Source organism: Neolamprologus brichardi, chromosome 5 (genome assembly GCF_056152115.1).
Source record: "Neolamprologus brichardi isolate AB-2024 chromosome 5, ASM5615211v1, whole genome shotgun sequence".
In the NCBI taxonomy this organism is placed as follows: Eukaryota; Metazoa; Chordata; class Actinopteri; order Cichliformes; family Cichlidae; genus Neolamprologus; species Neolamprologus brichardi.
In genome coordinates, this window is record NC_142108.1 from 13,134,737 (window position 1) to 13,152,493 (window position 17,757).

Genomic DNA, 17,757 nt, shown 5'->3' on the forward strand with positions numbered 1-17,757 from the left:
AACAGGGATGCTACTCTGTAGAAATTAACTACGTTTGGAGGTGGCATCTGTTCTTCCTCGAGAGCACAAGAAAATGAGGTTAAATAGCTCACTTCTACATGTTTACTTTTTCTTCATTTTACTATGGCCACACATTTATGTTCTTGGAAATGCAGTGACGTGGCTTACGCAAATAAACGTGCCAATTAAATATTATATCGCAAGGTTTGTCAGACCAATGATTTACAATACATGATTCAAGCTTGACTGAGCACATCCAACAATGATTTCCATACGCAAATGTGGATGGGGGGGACACACAGAGAGTGGTAAACAACACATGTGGGTGTTGGTTTCAACCGACAGGGCCGTGGCTGGGGCTATTGCTCAACAACACTCATGCACAACCAACTCATCTGACTGTGAAAGAAAAAAAGTGCTCCTACAAGCAGCGCTTGCAGCTGCAGCTCATTTCTGAATGTACCAGCGCAATCCTCGAGGTCCTGTGTCACCAGTTGTTACTCTCTGTACCCAAGTCATTCCCTGTGTGAGCACTAAAGTAGAAACAAATGAGTTGGCCTGTAAACAAATTGACCTACACATCTAAACACTTGTCTCTGTTTTAACACGCAGAGCTCGACAGGCCTCACTGGAGACACACACATATATATATATATGTATTAGTCATATTTTCTTTACGTTTTCCCCTTTTTAAAGGATGGGATATTTATGAAAAGTCTCCTCTCAGTTATTGCAAATAAGTTAATTAAGTAACAAAGGTAACCAGCAAATGAATATGTATCTATAAATATTAACAGTAACAGTGGTTGTAGTCTTGGTAGCCGGTGATCAGTCAGCCAGGGCCTCCGCTCCTGGCCGCCGCCCGACACAGAATGCACCAGACCCTTACGGCGCCTCCTGTGGGTGGTGGGCCTGCAGGAGGATGGGCCCATGTCCCTTTTTCAAGCTGTGCCCGGCCGGGCCCCAAGGCCCCCACCAGACGCTCTCCCTTAGGCACCCTGCCCGGGCCTGGCTCCAGGGCGGGGCCCTGGTACCCCTATCCCGGGCAGGGTGAACTGTCCCTTTGATGTTCTACTCATAGGGGACTTCTGAATCACTCTTTGTCTGGTCCCTCACCCAGGACCAATTTGCCATGGGAGACCCTACCAGGGGGCAGAAGCCCCTGGACAACATAGCCCCTGGGACACACAAACCCCTCCACCACAATAAGGTAGCGATTCGCGGAGGGATCAGGATACAAGCGGCGGAAATGAGCTTCCTCCGAAGGGTACCTGGCCTCTCCCTTAGAGATAGGATGAGAAGTTTAGCCATCCAGGAGGGGCACAGAATAGAGCCCTTGCTCCTCCACATCAAAAGGAGCCCGTTGAGGTGGTTTGGGCATCTGACAAGGATGCCTCCTGGGTATGTCCCACCGGGAGGAGACCCCGGGGCAGACCCAGGATGAATTGTGTTGATGAATTGTTAATAAATGTCGTGCAGCAATGGCATGTCTGAAGAGGGGGCATGTGGTCGTTTCATAACTCATGATACGTTGCTCTGCCCTCCATAAGCTGCCTTTACATTTTAAAAGTATCAGTATTTGTATCAGCAATACTGGACCTGGATTACTTGGTATTGGATTGTTATTGAAATTTGCAGTATCGCATACCTCCCCAATATGATTGGCCCCTGCGGGGCCCCTCCTCCAAACAATATCATTGTACTACAGTTCCATTAATCTAACCACTGGATTAGAGCATGGATAGAACCAGTAAGATTGTAACTAAGTAAAAAGAAATTATTACTTTACTGAAGTACAGGTTTAATGTACTTGTATTTTATTTAAGTATTTCTGTGTTTTGCTTTCTGCTTTTACTCTACTAAATTTAGGATGAAAATATTGTAGTTTGTATTCCGTACCATTTTTGTAAAGCTTTAATGGTTAACGCATTCACCTTATATGCAAAAGATCTGCATTTCAAGGCTGGAAATAGACACAAAACTCAGCGTCAGTGGATCGCAAACTATTGTATTCCTAGTGCCAGTCCCAAGCCTGGATAAATGGGAGGGTTCCTTCAGGAAGGACATCCAGTGTCAAATCTGTGCCAACTCAAGCATGAGGATCCATCTGCTGTGGCAACCACACTGGAAATAAGGGAGCAGTTGAAAGTATCCATACTTATTTTATTGCTGACAAAATGCATTCCCACAGATCAAGCTTTCCAGCAAATATATAAGAAATTCAAATCAGCAGCAGCTGTAATACTAAAGAGATATGCACTGATCAGTCACTTTGCTAACACTGGGTTGTCTTCAGGACTGCATTATTTCTTTGTGGCATAAATTCAACAAGGTGTTGGAAGCATTCCTCCGACATTTTGGGCCATGCTGACATGACAGCATCACACAGTTGCTGCAGGTTTTGAACTGCTCATCCATGATGTGAATCTCCAGTTCCACCACATCCCAACGGTGCTCTTGAAATCTGGAGGCCATTTGAGTACAGTGAACTCACTGTCATGTTACAGAAAAGTGTTTGAGATGATTTGAGCTACTGAGACATGCTGTAAGCAACCATTAGAAGATGGGTACACTGGTACACTGTGGTGATAAAAGGATGGATATCATCAGCAACAATAGACTGTGGTATTTAAACAATGCTCATTTGGTACTAAGGGACCCAAAGTGTGGCAAGAAAATATCCCACTCACCATCGCACCATCAGCAGTCAAAGCCATTGTAACAAGGCAGATTGAATCTACGCTTTTATGTTGTTTTCATCTAATTCTGATCTGACCATCTGAATGCTGCAGCAGAAATCAGCAGTCTGGTTGAACTGTGACATGCTGGTTGCTTACAGCATGTCACAGTAGCTCAAACACTCATCAGACCAGTGAACCCTTTTCCAATCTTCTATTGTCTCATTTTGATGAGCCTGTGTGGATTGTAGCTTCAGCTTCCTGTTTTTAGCTATTAGGAGTGGAACCCAGTGCGGTCTTCTGCTCCTGTAGCTCATCAGCTTCAAGGTTCAATGTCTTGTGCATTCAGGATTCTCTTCCTCATTGCTTGGTTATAACAAGTGGTTCTTTGAGTTATTGTTGCCTTCCTATCAGCTTGGTGCAGTCTGGCTATTCACCTCTAACTTCTCAAGAAGGCATTTTCACCCAGAGAACTGCTGCTCACTGGGTTTTTTCTCTTCAGACCATTCTCTGTAAACCCTAGAGATGGTTGTGTGGGACAATCCCAGTAGTTCAGCAGTTTCTGAAACACAGACCAACCCGTCTGTCATCAACAACTGTGAAGGATTCAAAATGACTTATATCAACTTTCTTCATCATTCTGATGCTCACTTTGAGCTTCAACATGTAGACACAGTCATCTCAACTATGTGTACAGTAATAGTGTGAGAAATCTTGGAATTGTTTTTGACCAGGATATTATTATTGGGCCCTAACACAGAAAGGCAGACAAACACTGACACTTACATTCCCACCTACAGGTAATGTAGAATCACCAATCAACCTGATCCCACACTTCTCTTTGGACTGTGGAAAGAAGCCGGCGTACCTGGAGAGAACTCATGCAGACACATGGAGGATATGCAAACTCAGACGGGCTCCAGGCTTTGGGTCAGCTTTTGCAATTGAAATTTGCTATAGGTTATACAAAATAGAAATGGCTGTCCACATATTTTTTATACACAACTGTTGTTGGGTTTTTTTTGCATTTGGTACGGAAGTATATTTTAATATTTTTCATTAAAAAAAACCATTTCATTTCATTTAGTGGGCTGCATGCTGAACTTCGGGCCACGGACCGGTACTGGTCTGTGAGTCATTTGGTACCGGGCCGCGAGAGTTGAGACTCAGGTGTGAAATGTATGGTTTTCAGGGTTGTCATCGTTTTTTTCGTTAACTCGGTTTTCCTGGGTCTTTTCACGTGTGTTATGAATAAATCTTCTTTTTTTCAGTACCGGTACTAGTTTTATTTTGTTGTATTTATCCACGACACCTTAAAGGCCGGTCCGTGAAAATATTGTCGGGCCGTGGCGCAAAACAGGTTGGGGACCGCTGACTTAGAGGACAGAAACCAAGTATCGATCTTATAGCACTAGTATCAGTCTGATACTATCGACATTTGGATCGTTCCACCCATCTCTACCACAAATGGGCAGAACATGCAAAGTCACAAGGCCCCCAGGCTGTACTGGAACTCAGTACCTAGTGTGCACTGACAGTGCTAACAACCACTGTGCTGCCCAAACTGAGGTTATTTCAGATTAAATATAACCCCTCCCCCCTAGCCTTGTTTTTGGTCCCCCCCCCCCCCCCCCCCATCTCATTAAGAAAAAATCCTAGATACGCCCCTGTAATTGTAGCTAATTCAAACAAATAGTCCTGACAACCTCGGTTTAAGTTGGTTTAGTTAGTTGGTTTAAATGCCCCATAAATCCATAGTAAATGATTTATTAGGCATTCTTTGTCACTTATAAACCCTTTGCAAAGGTTGTCTAAATATAAACTCCCGTTTAGCGTGTCCTTTAAAACCCACTACACTGTAATCTATATGCAGTACGTGTACGCTGTTGTCTCTCTTGCATTCACATGAACCCCCCCCCTCAGGTGCAGCCACAGTAAAACGTTGAGCTGGGCCCCACTACCCTCCCACTCCCTTTCCCCCTCCCTCCCGCTTTCCAACGGCCAAACTGCCGAGGCTGGATGCAGATAGAGAGGGGATTAGCTCAGGGTGGGGGATAGAGGGAGAACTTTTTTCCTCTTTTGTGTTTTTTTAAGTGTCGTTTATTTCAGTGTGAAGAAAAGGAGAGGGGAGGTGTGTGTTTGTGTGTGTGAAAGAGAGGGAGAACTGGTAAGATTTTCCAGAGAGGTGGACTGAGACGGAAACTGAACATTTTAGTTTGAAAGTTGGGTCGGAGTGACCGAGGCTCTACCCGGAGAATGGAAGCGAGCTGAAGGTCCGCACATCTGCAGTCGGAGCCTTTCTTTTTCTTTCTTTCTTTTTTTTTTTTTTAAGAGATTTGCATTAGGAAAGGCAGGGACGGGGAACAAGACCATGCAGCCGCTGCTGTCGGGTTATTGGAGCTTGTGAGTTAGGGGAAGAAAAAAGGAAGAGCCTGAGGAGAGAAAACCGGTTTTCCCTTGAATCCTACCGCCGCTGCTTTTGTGTTTTTGAATGGTTGGCTGCCTTCCCTGCCTGACAGGGCCGAGTGTCACAGAAAAGTTTGAGGCTTCAGCAGCTCACGGGCGCGTCGGTAAGTTTGTAACTTTAACTTTAGGCTAACGTAAAACATATTTGTGTGCGCGTGTGTGTGTCGTCCACAATGCCAGCCTACTCTGGATGTCATCTGCGGTGTTAAGTGTGTCAGTGGATATCTGAATTCAGTTAACAGCCGTATGGAGACAATAGCCGCATATATTCCACTGATAGAGCTGTTGATTGCTGATTATAGTTGAATCCAGATCCTGACTGACTGCTGCTCCTCTTTTAAGGTTTTTTAAACTTGAGGCACGTAAGGCAACTTATCCCGGAGCCTTTGGGCGCAAAGACGTAATGATCCGGGATAATGCAGGCTTTTTGTGTGCGCACTGAACCGGACACTTACACCAAAGTCCCACAGTAATGTGCTTTAATCAGTGGAGGCTAACAACTCAGTGTTAGTTATGCTGAAGTTGTGTGTGGGGAGAGAAATAAAAGTCAAGATCTTAGTTGAAGTTATCAACCCCTGTTGATTTGTGCTTTTAATCCGGGTTTTATGTGAGAGCCACAGGTGGTTTGTAACAACACCCTACCTTCTTTTGTATCCACCCAGCGTGCATTCAAGGATAACTATATAGTTACATCTTTTTATGCCTTTGGATGGCGTGCAAAGAGCCCTGCCCTGTGGTTCTGCTGTGTGATCCAGGGTAGGAGTGCCTCTTGGTTTTTCTGGGCAGTATGATGACAACCTTCAGGTCCCGTCTTTACTGGGGGACCACAGTCTGCAGTTACAGCCCCTCCGTGCACCCCCTCCGCCATCTACACGACCTTCTCCCTCAGCCTGCACCAGATGGTTTTAAAAACTCCTCTCCTTTGAACAGGCTGAGAGGAAGCCCTTCCCTGCTTTGGGGAAGGAGAAGGAAGCGCGAAGAGCAGGGGCTGATGAAAGTCAGTCTGCAGATGTCAGCGTGGATGCAAGGGTCTCAGTTTTTGTCTTTTTGATGTTAGTAAAATATGCTTGCTCATCTAAAATCACTGAAACACAAGGTGACATTTCAGAAAAATGTCAAACACTCTTTGGAGTGAGTGTATGCACATTTTAAATCCTTAACTTGACATCTCGGTAGGACGTGGATTACAGTCTGTGTTGTTACATTTTTTTTCTCTCAAAGTGACCACAGGCTGGTTTTTATTCTTCTGACTAAAGCATTGACTTGCTGCCCTTCTTTATTTATCTGCAGTTTCAAACCTATATGAGATATGTTTTTGCTAAAGATGGAATATCTAAGTTAAATGTCCAAATGCAATGTCTTACAGCACATTGGCAAGTAACATTTAAGCAACAAGAAACACAAATACACACTTGTACATCCAAAATGCTGTTGGATGATGATTATTTAGAAAAGTTCACCTCTGAAATTTTCAAGACATATGTGTTAGTGTGTCAGGCCACATGCTTGACCCCGGTACTCTGTACCCGTGACTCCCTCAGCTGCTAGGAAACTACAGCAAAGGTGTATTTCTGAAAGCTTCAGTACTAAAGTAAGGCAAAAATACAGAGTGCAATTTAAATAGATGTGGGTTAAATGGACTTTTACACGCACACAAATATTTATGGCCAAAATGCTGATTTAAATCATTTGACAACATGTACATTTTCCCATGCAATTGTGTTACATAACGACAACGTAAAACATCAAATGCAATGGAATCGGGTCAAATAAAATGTACCTGTTTGGTATACATTTAGTTTATGTCAGTCATGTTTTCCTAAATGATTAATTATATGAGAAAATAAACCCTCGATTTGATATATTTCAGTTGGATTTTATTCAAAATTATTGCTTTACATTTACGAGGGCAAAGAATGAGCACTTGAAGCTACAAGCCTCATTCACCCATTCACATACACATTCACCAAGCTTTTTATTCTATGGATAGGCGCCTTATCTAACATTCACACACACACACTTACACTCCGATGAATGAGGGGCAACCCAGGGCTCAGTATATATTGTGTCTTTGTTACAGTGCAGGGAAAAAAATCTGCATTTCATCACGTTTTCATCAATTTTCTTTCACTCTAACCGTTGTCCTTTGTACTGATAGGAAGCTAAACTGAGTGTTACATGTAGCTTTTAAAGAAGTAAAAACCATAATTTTGAAGGAGGTTCTTCTTCCTGTTAAAAAGGAGATTTTCTTTCCCACAGTCTTCAAGTGCTTGCTCATAGGTGCTCATTCGATGGTTGGGGTTTTCCCTGTATTATCGTAGGGTCTCTATCTTTTGATATAAAGTGCCGTGAGGCAGCCATTATTGTATCTCAGAGCTGTATAGTTTGAATTGAATTGAACTGAATTCTCTAACATCCAAAAACTATTTAAAGTACCCTGTGCTATAGCTGTGACATGAGGGTGGTGCTGATTTAAGAGGAAAATGAAGGACGTGTGATATTTTCGGCTTGTGACGGCGCTGTAGGGGGTACAATTATTGCAGGCTGGAATTATACAGAGAGGGTTAAAGGCCTGCTCTAAATGACAGAGCTGCATTGGAAGTGCTGCAGACGTACTGTATATAGGCACAGCACTGGAGGTCCGAACCACTGCTGTGTTACGGTCTGACCTCCTTTCCTCTGTACTGGGCTTTCTTTACATTTCAGTGAGTGGCCTTTTGTCAAAGTTTCATGATTGGAGGTCATATATAGACTCCGGCCTGCATGTCATTGTTCATCAGCTGCGTATATTATCTCATACGCTGCCGCTAACATATGGACATCAGACTCCACCGCACGGCCTGCTAAACGCTGCTCCCCCACCACAGACGTTAATAGAGCGTTTGTGAACCTGCCCCTCCTTACAGCACATACGGTGCACTCACAGTGCTAACTTACCACAGCACAGTTGATGAATGTACATTACACGTTAGTATATTTTCACTGTGTTAATGACCTTTTTCTCTGAGGTACAGTATACACTCATGCACCACTGACATGTGACTCTCTTCAAAAGGCTGCTCATTGTATTGCAGATTTTTTCATGCCTCTTTATGAATAGCTCTCTAAGGATCTCTTTTATTGAGGCGAAAATCAGGCAAGCATGAAATGGAGAGATTAAAGAGCAGGAAAAAAGTTAGATTGCTGCTCATAAAAAAAAAAGGGAGCCATAAGTGGATGTAATTGGGACCAAGGACTACAGGGGAAATGATTTTGCAGTGAAAATATAAACTTGACTGAATGTTTTAGACTGAATTAGAAATTCAACTAGTGGCTCTCTTATTGTCTTGCAGAGTACAAGAAAATACTGCCAATGTGCATTTCCATAACTCAGGGTGATGACCTAATTCAGGGACCTCCCACTGTGGAAAATGAGGTTGGTTTTTTGACCTGGGTCAGTTTTGGGAGGCAAATAGAAGAAATTGTTTAACTTGAACTCAGCATTTAAGAGACTGTGGTCACAAGGCAGTTTATTATCCCCTCTGAATTGTTTGGTTAAAGGCATCGAGTTTTGTGACATTTCTTTATAGACAGATGTACGGATCCCTGTGTGTAGGTATCTCTTTAGTATAGATCAGGACCACGAGGCAGAGAATACATGAAGAACTTTAAGGTGAGGGGGGGAGTTGCAGGTCAGATTTGTGCAGTGAAAAATGAGGTTTATGTTGATGTCGTAGTTCATATGTGGCCCTAAAACGGCTCTTGAAAGTATGGATTGATATGTGGAAAGTTGTTAAAAACAAGTTGTTGTTAATTCACGTACAATGGAGTGAAAAAACACTGAGAGACCTGAGTTACCTACGCCTCAACAGCTTTGAAAAATGCTGCTTTTTAAAGGTTTTGAACCAAATAGCTCGCCCCTAGTTTTATAGCTCAGTTTATAAATCTCTGTGTGTATTGTGTGTTTAGTTTTTTGGCACTTAGTAATCAGAATGAATAAATAAAAGGACTACAGCCAAGAGTTTGTGACAGCTACTAATCTGTTTTCATACACAGATGCACATGAAGAAGAAATGCAAAGCCCGCAGGGACTCAAAGTCTGGTCAAAGCGAAAACTGACTGTCATGTGGTGCTTTGTTCGTTATGTAAGTTCTTAGCATACAAACACGGCAGTAGCTGCTATGCAAAAAAACCCTTCTGAAAGTAGCCACAATCACGTAAGCTGGGCCATTATGACATAATTGAAAGTGTTATGTGTAGTTTAGCCTGTGAGCCAGACAGATTACAAGCTTATTAACGCTGCATCATAAGGTTGCCTGTCCTGCAACTTGCTAATGGTCAAATTTCTCAGGTGAAATGGTTTCTAAAGACACTGCTAGTTTTTTGACTTCCAGGTAGCCGCCTTGTTTTTCCTCAGCTTTGTGTGTTGATAATCCAGCTCTTTGATAGCCTTTCTGGTCCATGTCACAAACACAGGGGGTCAGTTCCTGCTGAAACCTGATGTTCCACTTCCTCATGTGGTCCTCAGCTTCCTGCTACGGCGAGGCAGGAAGCTCAGCAGTGGGTCATTTGAAGTCTGGCTCTGTCTGCTTTAGAGTTAAAGCAGATGTTATTTTGATAAGTTTTGTGTTTAGCACAATATGTATTATCATATTTAAAGACCCCAGCTGTGACATTAGTTCGCTTTATTCACATTTTTATTTTCTTGACTCAGTTAGTCTTCCAGCTGGTTGGGGTCTTCACCTTGAGGAGACATAATTTATACCAACAACTGTTGAGACCCCAGTGCATCTCGCATTCTTGGTAGGGTCTTCCAAGTGAAGCTGTTAGACGGCCAGGCCATAGCTCTGCAGGTTTTTCAGTTCTCAGCTGGCCCCGGCCGTCAAGTCAGAGAAACGCTCCCAGAATCTTTGGCTGTGATCGCGCACGCCCACCCCCTTGATTAAACACACCCGCATTAGCTATGTGGGGAACTTTTAGTCAGCCTTGTCTGTTCCTCAGCAGCTGAGCACTCAAATCTGTGCTGTTCAGGACAGCACCCCGCTGGGTGTGTTCAAGGGGAGGATACCCAAGGACAACACATTATTCCAATAGCGCATCTGCAGCTGATACTGAGTGTGAGCTCAGTGAGCTTTGTAGAAGGGATTTGAATTATTACTTGTTCATTGTGTTTTAACAGTGCAGAGGTAGACAGGACACAAAGAAGGGAGGGAAATGAAGTGCAAAAGAGTTATTAAACTGTACAAGCTGCATTTCACAGTAATTTCAGGGCACTTTATGTTGTAAAGTATAGACCTTCCAATGGTGCAATATCCCAAAGAGAAATGGAACTATTTTCTGTTTTCAGCTGGAAGAAATCTGCAGCAAAAGCAGACTTGGGAGCGGCCGATCCACCTCAATGGAGACAAAACAGAAGAGACTAGAGAAAATGCAATAGAGACTACAACAGAGAGAGAAGACAAAGAGGAAAAAGATAAAATTATTGGAGGGATGACATAATGACATGCAGCAGACGCGCAGAAATTTATGGAGCCAGAGAGAAGCAAAGCTCAGGGCATTCATGATATGAGATTCTCCAGTAAAAACTAAATTGATTGAGCAATAACTGTAAGTGTGATCAGTACAGAAACTTTCAGGCCCGTTCATAAAAGGAGCTACACTGTCTGCCTCAGTAAGACTTTTTAAAACTGTAGGAACCACAAACCTGCACTCTGAGGTGCTTTAAAGGATTAAAAGCTATTGTGGACTTTACTGTGAACTAATGAAGGGAAGCTACAGAAATCTGATTCGTGTTGCTAATTCCTCATTGTACTCACACTGCAACACTTTGGATTAGCTGACGGTTTGTCACAGCAGAGCTTCTGGCATTTTTTGGGATGTTTTATTTAAGAAGCGACAGATGCATGGGCCTATTTTTGAGAGGCAGTTTGAGACACATGGTAAGCATTTATAAGAATACTTATATGAAGGGCATTTTCCGGCCTTGTTTTCTAATGAGTTACTTTCATTGATGACGCATGGCCTAATTCAAAGTATGTAAACAAGGTGCCAGCAGCAGCTGCAGCAGCTGCAGCAGCATTATATCCAGTGATACAGCGAATATCAAATGTAAGCACAGAAGTAGCTTTGGGTAGTTTTCCCCCCCGGAAAATGTAAGTAAACGTATAAAATATGTACTTAACACTAACTAAAGTAACTTAACCTTGTAGCGCTGCACACCACGGTCACATGATTACACTGAAAATTGTTGTCTACCTCTGACGTCGAGCTTTTTAACCTGTTGCTTAAAGCCCTTGTTTTCCACGGTGTAAGCACAGCAATAATTTCCATTCACTGCTTACTCTTCCTGTCATGCGGGGGGATAGTAAATAGCTCGTCCTCACTCATTCTTATTCTGCTCAGGCTATGGGCACTAATGTCCTAAAATCCTGCTGCTTCTCATTTGTCTGTTGTTGGACCCTCCATGAGGAAGGGTAGGTGTTATACTTCACCTTAAATGTAGATTTAAGGTTACGGGTGATTTTTTTTTTTTTGCATTATAGGAAGGCAAGGTAAAATTTTATTTGACCTCTTTATGTCTTTATATAAATAAAATAAGGAAAATTTAAAAAGAGGCTTTTCTTGTGATTTAAATGCTTTAGAAAGGTTTTTAGAAAGGCCCATTTTTGTCCCCCTCTACACCCAGGCTCCCCCAGGCTGGTGGTCCTGTGTATGTGTTTGTGCCTATTATTAGCTTATGTGGGTGTCATATTTTGAAAATTTCCCAAATAGCTGCTGTAAAACTAACAAATTTCACTTTAATTTCCACTGAGTCGTCAGAATTGAATTCATTAACCTTTGTGCAGTACTTTGCTGCATGGGGGAAAACCAGTGATGCTACCTTCTGACTCAAAGCGCTGCCAGGCCAAAGTGCAGCCTCGGAGAGCTGCCTGTATGGCTGCAGACTCAAAGTCTAGTTGACTTCTAATGAATCTGTTGCCAGGCAGCTTGTTGAAAATTCTGCATTGTAAGCTCTTTTTTTCTTGGCGGGGGGGCCTCCAGGGAGTTCAAGCGTTAAGACTGATAGCTCTGTCTTCTAGTTTAGGACCACCCTTCATCACTTACCAGCCGTCTGAAGGCAAATACTTGGCTCCCCTCTTAAAGCAAACGACTTGGGATGTAGCAGCGTCCTTGCTGCTGCGCTCAGTCATCTTTATGCGGTCTCGTTTTTCATTCACATGGTTTCCTCCGAGTGCCACTAGAGGTCACAGCATGGGCCTCAGAGTCTTTGTTTTGCCCCATAATGGCTCTATTCTCCCACAGCGGCAATGACTCCCAAGGCTGCTACACATAAGACACCATTGTGACGAAAAGGGACGAGGCAGCATGAGGCAGAGGCATGGGAGTAAAACATGGGTGTATATGTGTGTGAAGCTGAGGCAGATTACTGTTAAAATCCTGCTGAAATATGAGCGGATCTCTAGTTTAAGAGTGAATTAAGTCATTATCTTAGCAGTTAAGATATGAGATCCAACAGTAACCAGATATGTGAGAGAAAGGAAGAGGCCTGGGTTGTTATTTCGTGTTAGCGCCACCGACGTCTTCCTGCTGTTTAACTAAACCTAATTAGAAGACGGCAAAGCGTTCATTCAGAGTCCGGCCTGTGAGTGTAAATGTGGAATATTGTTAATGTGGAATAACAGGAATAAATATAAAATTAATAATATTTAATAACGGCCCACAAAGCTTCGTGGTAAACAGTATTCAGGTTGGTGTTGCTGTAGTTGTTTAGAGCCAGTTAACTACCCAGGACTTTAGTCTTCTACTAATTTAAAGGAGTAACAATGCCTGGAATATAAAGAAGCCATCAAACTTAGAAACGGTTTGAAAAAAAGGAAAATAAATTGAAAAAGAGCAGCTGTTTCATATCAACACTGACCAGGTGCCATAATAACACCAGCTAATGCGAAGAGTCTTTGACACAAACCAGCTGGGTTAACATTGAGTTGAGTGTACACTAAAAGTCAGCTCTACTCATAAATAAAGTGCATCAGCCAACTTTCTTCATTCAAATTCATTTGACACCTAAAGAGAGTCACGCATAAACAAAACTTTCCCCTTCTCTCACATGACCGCACCTTTGGTAACACGAGGAGGGAGACCGTAGTACTTCCCCAGCCAGAGGTAAACAAAAGCCTCTAACAGTAAGGGATTTTTTCCCTTCTAAACCTCTTTCACAACACACTGACACGAACATCTGCTCGAAATTTAGTGCTTACTCTGAATTTTAGGAGGTAGCATTAACCCTTAATCACACAAAGAATTCAAAAATGTCGAAGAAAGACACTACCACCCTTTCCGCCCACCAGCTGTCATATTTGCACTGATCCACCAATGCTGCCCGGACCTCTGTGCATAGCTGCGTCCCAGAGCTGAGTATGGGCCTTCATTGTAAGCTGGCGAGGGCTGATGTGAAGATTATAGTCATGAGTGTAAACAGAGATCTGGCCCACAGCAGTCATTCTTGTTAGAAAAGTTTTTTTTCTCCTTTTTATTATTTGTCCTGCTGTAGTCAACAGAGAGCACAGCTTGGTTTCATTACTTTAAAAAAAAAAAACTTTTTTTTTTTGCAATCTTTCTATTTGCACAACAGCTTATTCCTTTTGTTTTACTGTTCCAATGAAGAAACTGACAAATAGGAGTCATTATAGTCTGAGAATGAGGTTTTTTTATTATGAGAAAAGTAAGATATGCATATCTTAATCAGTTTTGAAATGCAGGGGAAGCCCAGCAGAGTGGCACTGATCATGTATTTTTTCTTCTAAGACCACAGAATTGGGCCTTTGCAGTTTTAGTGACAGAAAGAAGAGGGGCAGAAAGGGAAAAAAGGCAGAAGAACTGTGAGAGACTGCAAAAGAAAAGAGAAATTTCCAGTGGCCAGCTCATTTTTTCCATGTAAAGTCATTCTTAGGCAGGACATCCAAATTAGTCATTCTTCTGTCTGAGGAACAGATAGAAGAAGTTTGTAGAGTTAAAGAGAAAACAGCTGCAAGGTGGGGGAACTTCGATGTGAAACACGGTGAGGTAAAGATGGACAGAAAGAGAGGAGCTGGTTATTAAGGAGAAAAGGCAGCACCGAATGTTCCTGAGTGTCTCAAGTAGAAACGTGAGTTAGCTGTAATCGGATCTCAGCTGCGGTGAGCTCATACAGGAGGCCTGCCAGCAGCCTCAGAAAGAGCAGTCCACCCATAAGTCTTTAGCCCCACTGCAGCCCTCTGTGGCGATCTGCAGGCCTGCCAGCTTAAATAGCATATATAATCTTTTAAGAGTGCTTGTTGGTGCCCTTCCTCTGAAAGAGATTATAACAGAGTAGAAGAGAAGGTGGTGGGGAAATATTAACAGTCGCCTGCCGTTACAAAAGTGAACTTGGGGCCAATTTAGCCCATAGATAAATCTGTGCCTTTGTTTTCCACGAAACGATTGGTGATTTATTTATTTATTTTTTTAACAAAAGGGTGAATTACTCAGGGGAGAGAAAATTAAAAACACAATCTGCTAGTGTTAAAAAATTGGGTGTAGAAGAGTGGTTTTCATGAGATGGTAAAACGTGGTGAAGAAACATAATTCCTTTACCATGAAACCAGAGTTTGTTGACATATAAAAATTCCTTTTCAGGAGGATCTGAGCTTGCATATGAGCGGAGTGAGTGAATGAGACGTTTGACTGCAACATTTAGGGTTTTATTGAGTTGCAGTGAGAGTTGCACATACAGAGCCGAAGATTTAACACCCTACTTTTGAATTACTTTATTTTCAGTGTTAATCAGCATTAAAAAACGCTTCACTGACTAGGATACGGTCACCCTTTCTTAGGTTTCCTTGTTTTATCGGCACTTTTGTCTTCTCTTGCAGTCACCACACCTGCTCTGATGGACTTCAGATAACGCCCACAGCGATCCCCGCCTTCCTTATCCTGACTTTCAGCCTGTCCCAGAGCCTCAAAGTTCAACACGATGACGGATCCCACTGGACTGAGCTCTGAGGGGGCAGGGTCAGCCATGGCAGATGCCTGTAGTTTGGAGATCGAGAGGAAGTATGATATCATCCCTACCGTCATCTGCTCCATGTGTTGCCTGTTTGGAATCATCTACTGCTTCTTTGGTGAGGATCTCTGCTGGCTTACAGAATTGGAAACTTGGGGCGACATGAGACTGCAGGCGCACGTGCAGTCTGCTGTTTTTATCTTCTGGTCATATATTGGCCTAACTTCATTTTTAGTTTCTTTCCAGTTCTTCATTCTCTAATTTCCTCACTACACGTCTCTCCTGTGTGCCCTCCTCTGCAGGTTACCGGTGTTTCAAAGCTGTCATGTTCCTGTCTGGCCTGATGTTTGGCTCGGTCATCATTTTCTTGCTGTGCCACAAGGAGCACGTGCTGGACACGCAGCTGAGCGTCGAGGCCAGCGCGGGGATCGGCCTCGGTATAGGCCTCCTGTGCGGCCTCGTCACTATGCTTGTGCGAAGCGTCGGCCTCTTCATGACGGGCCTGCTGCTCGGCTTCCTCCTGGCTCTCGCCGCCCTGCTGGTCACTCAGCAGTTCTACACACCTACCACACTGTGGGTGCCGCTGGGCGCTCTTCTGGGATCGGGCATGCTGTTTGCCGTGCTGACACTGCAGTGGCAGAAGATGTTCACCATGCTGTCCACCGCTGTGTTTGGGGCGGCCATCATGACAGTGTGTGCCGATTACTTTGTGGAGATGCTGGTTTTGGGAATGTACGTGTATGAATGCCTGCGCCTCACACCCGGACAGGCGCTCTGCTGGTACAGCTGGGTCATTCTGGGCATCTGGCCTGCTCTCAGCCTCATAGGAGTGCTGGTCCAGTGGAAACTGACGGACAACAGCTTCTCACACACAGAGGGTAAGCGTGGCGCTTTCATTCCTCCGATGAATCAAATCAAGCTAAGGCTTAAACTTAGCATCAAAGTATTCTCTCCATATGAAAGCAAAGTTTGGCGATCTTTTGACCTTTTTTTGTGAAATCATTTAAATCTGAACTGCTGGAATTTTTCAAGCATTTTTTCAACTTTTACTTTCACAAAATTAACATTTGTTTTCTTACATTACTTTCATAAATGTAGACTCACATTTTTTCAATCAGGATTCACAATTTATAAAAGTTGCTCTCGAACTTTCCCTTCACCTCATAGTTGTCATCAGTCGGAGACAGAAGAGAGTCCAGCTGATGCGGATCCGAGAGAAAGACGCCAAGAAGCGACAGCAGGCAGGTGGGCAGGAAGGCACTTACCGCCGTAAACCCACCCCAGTGAAACGTTACGCTGGGGATCTACTGGCACCGGTCAGTGTGACAAACATGCCGCGTGCGGTAGCGATTAGACGTTAGACGCTGGACTTTTTTCTAGCTCTTTGTTCGCTTCGCTAATCTCTCTGTTTTTCTTCTTCTTCTCCTCAGAGCTACCTGCAAAGTCTGCGGGACAGACAGATGGGCACCGGCACTTCCCTTAGCAGCGTGGGAACCGCCAACCACACCACGATCGACTTGGACTACGACACTGGCTCCACGGTGCCCCTGACAGCCACAACGCCAGTTGTCAGGGTCTGAGCAGCACAAACATAAGAAGGGACTACTTAATGCACTCTGGTTCTCCAACTGTGTCTTCCTAATGTAGAGTAGAAGTTAATAACTGCTCTTCTATCCATGGGGTGTTTGTCGCCCTTGAACTGATTTTCTCCTCAGTGGGTCGCAGGTGTTCAGCAAAACACAGCGCTGCTGGAGAATGTAAGAGGATGAGGCTAAAACCACTGCAACTTCTGTGTTTCACAGAGAAACACGAGAAAAACCCCAGACACAAACAAAAATAAAGGTCGACCATTTCCACTCTTCACTGAGCACATAACAGCCCAATGAGCCTCGAAGACAGATGTGTTTCTGTTCTGATAGTGAACATCACAAAGCAATGCTTGACATTACATGTACTGTACTTCAGAAGTTAGTCATCACAATCAAGTGTCGTGTTATTACCCGTTTTACCCTTTTCCCGTCCGGTTGTAGGATTTTTTTTTGGGGGGGGGAGGTCTTGTCATCACAGTAAATTTTATTTTGTGTATTTCTTCAGATAAAGTATGATGAAAAAGTGAAGTATGGGACCTGGCTGTATGGAGTAAGACAAAGTGAAGTGAAAACTAAATGATGCGAAAGAGGAAAAAACCTTTTGCTGGAACCTTTAGCGGGATCTTCTAGCAGAACTCTAACAAATTCTGTGATCTTTCTGTTTTTGCAATGTAGCTCCCATCAGAATAAAATGGGCGGTGATTTAGAGTCCACTTTTTATAATTTAATTTATATAAAGTTCAAGTACCTTAGTAGCGCTAAGTAAAAAAAGAAGAAAAAACTAAACAAAAACAAAGCATGTTTGTTGTTGATCTGTAGATTTTTAAATAATTATCCAGACGTTGTTGGGATCTTTTTTTGCAGTGACTACACACGTGTTGCCTGAATCTGTAAATACCTGTTGATAGAAGTGTCAAAGATTAATAAATGTGTTTAATAATAAGCAGTTTTTAGTTGTCTGTTGAGTCGGGGGGGAGTAATTGAGACTGTTTGTCTCTCCGGGCTCTTAGCAACACTGCCGGCA

The 17,757-nt window shown here is 43.3% G+C and overlaps 1 protein-coding gene across 2 annotated transcripts; it reads left to right on the forward strand.

Annotated features, from left to right (window-relative positions):
* The first annotated feature begins 4,684 nt into the window (after positions 1-4,684).
* Positions 4,685-17,676, forward strand: LOC102798790 (transmembrane protein 198-like). 2 transcript variants are annotated; one of them, XM_006784329.2, is made up of 5 exons: positions 4,685-5,248; positions 15,014-15,262; positions 15,447-16,022; positions 16,312-16,460; positions 16,575-17,676. In XM_006784329.2, the coding sequence occupies exons 2-5, from the start codon at positions 15,115-15,117 to the stop codon at positions 16,722-16,724; spliced, it is 1,023 nt and encodes a 340-aa protein (XP_006784392.1). In that variant the 5' UTR covers positions 4,685-5,248; positions 15,014-15,114; the 3' UTR covers positions 16,725-17,676. The 2 variants fall into 2 exon arrangements, with proteins under 2 accessions (XP_006784392.1, XP_006784393.1); XM_006784330.3 differs by having other exon boundaries at positions 16,312-16,389.
* The last annotated feature ends 81 nt before the right edge of the window (positions 17,677-17,757 follow it).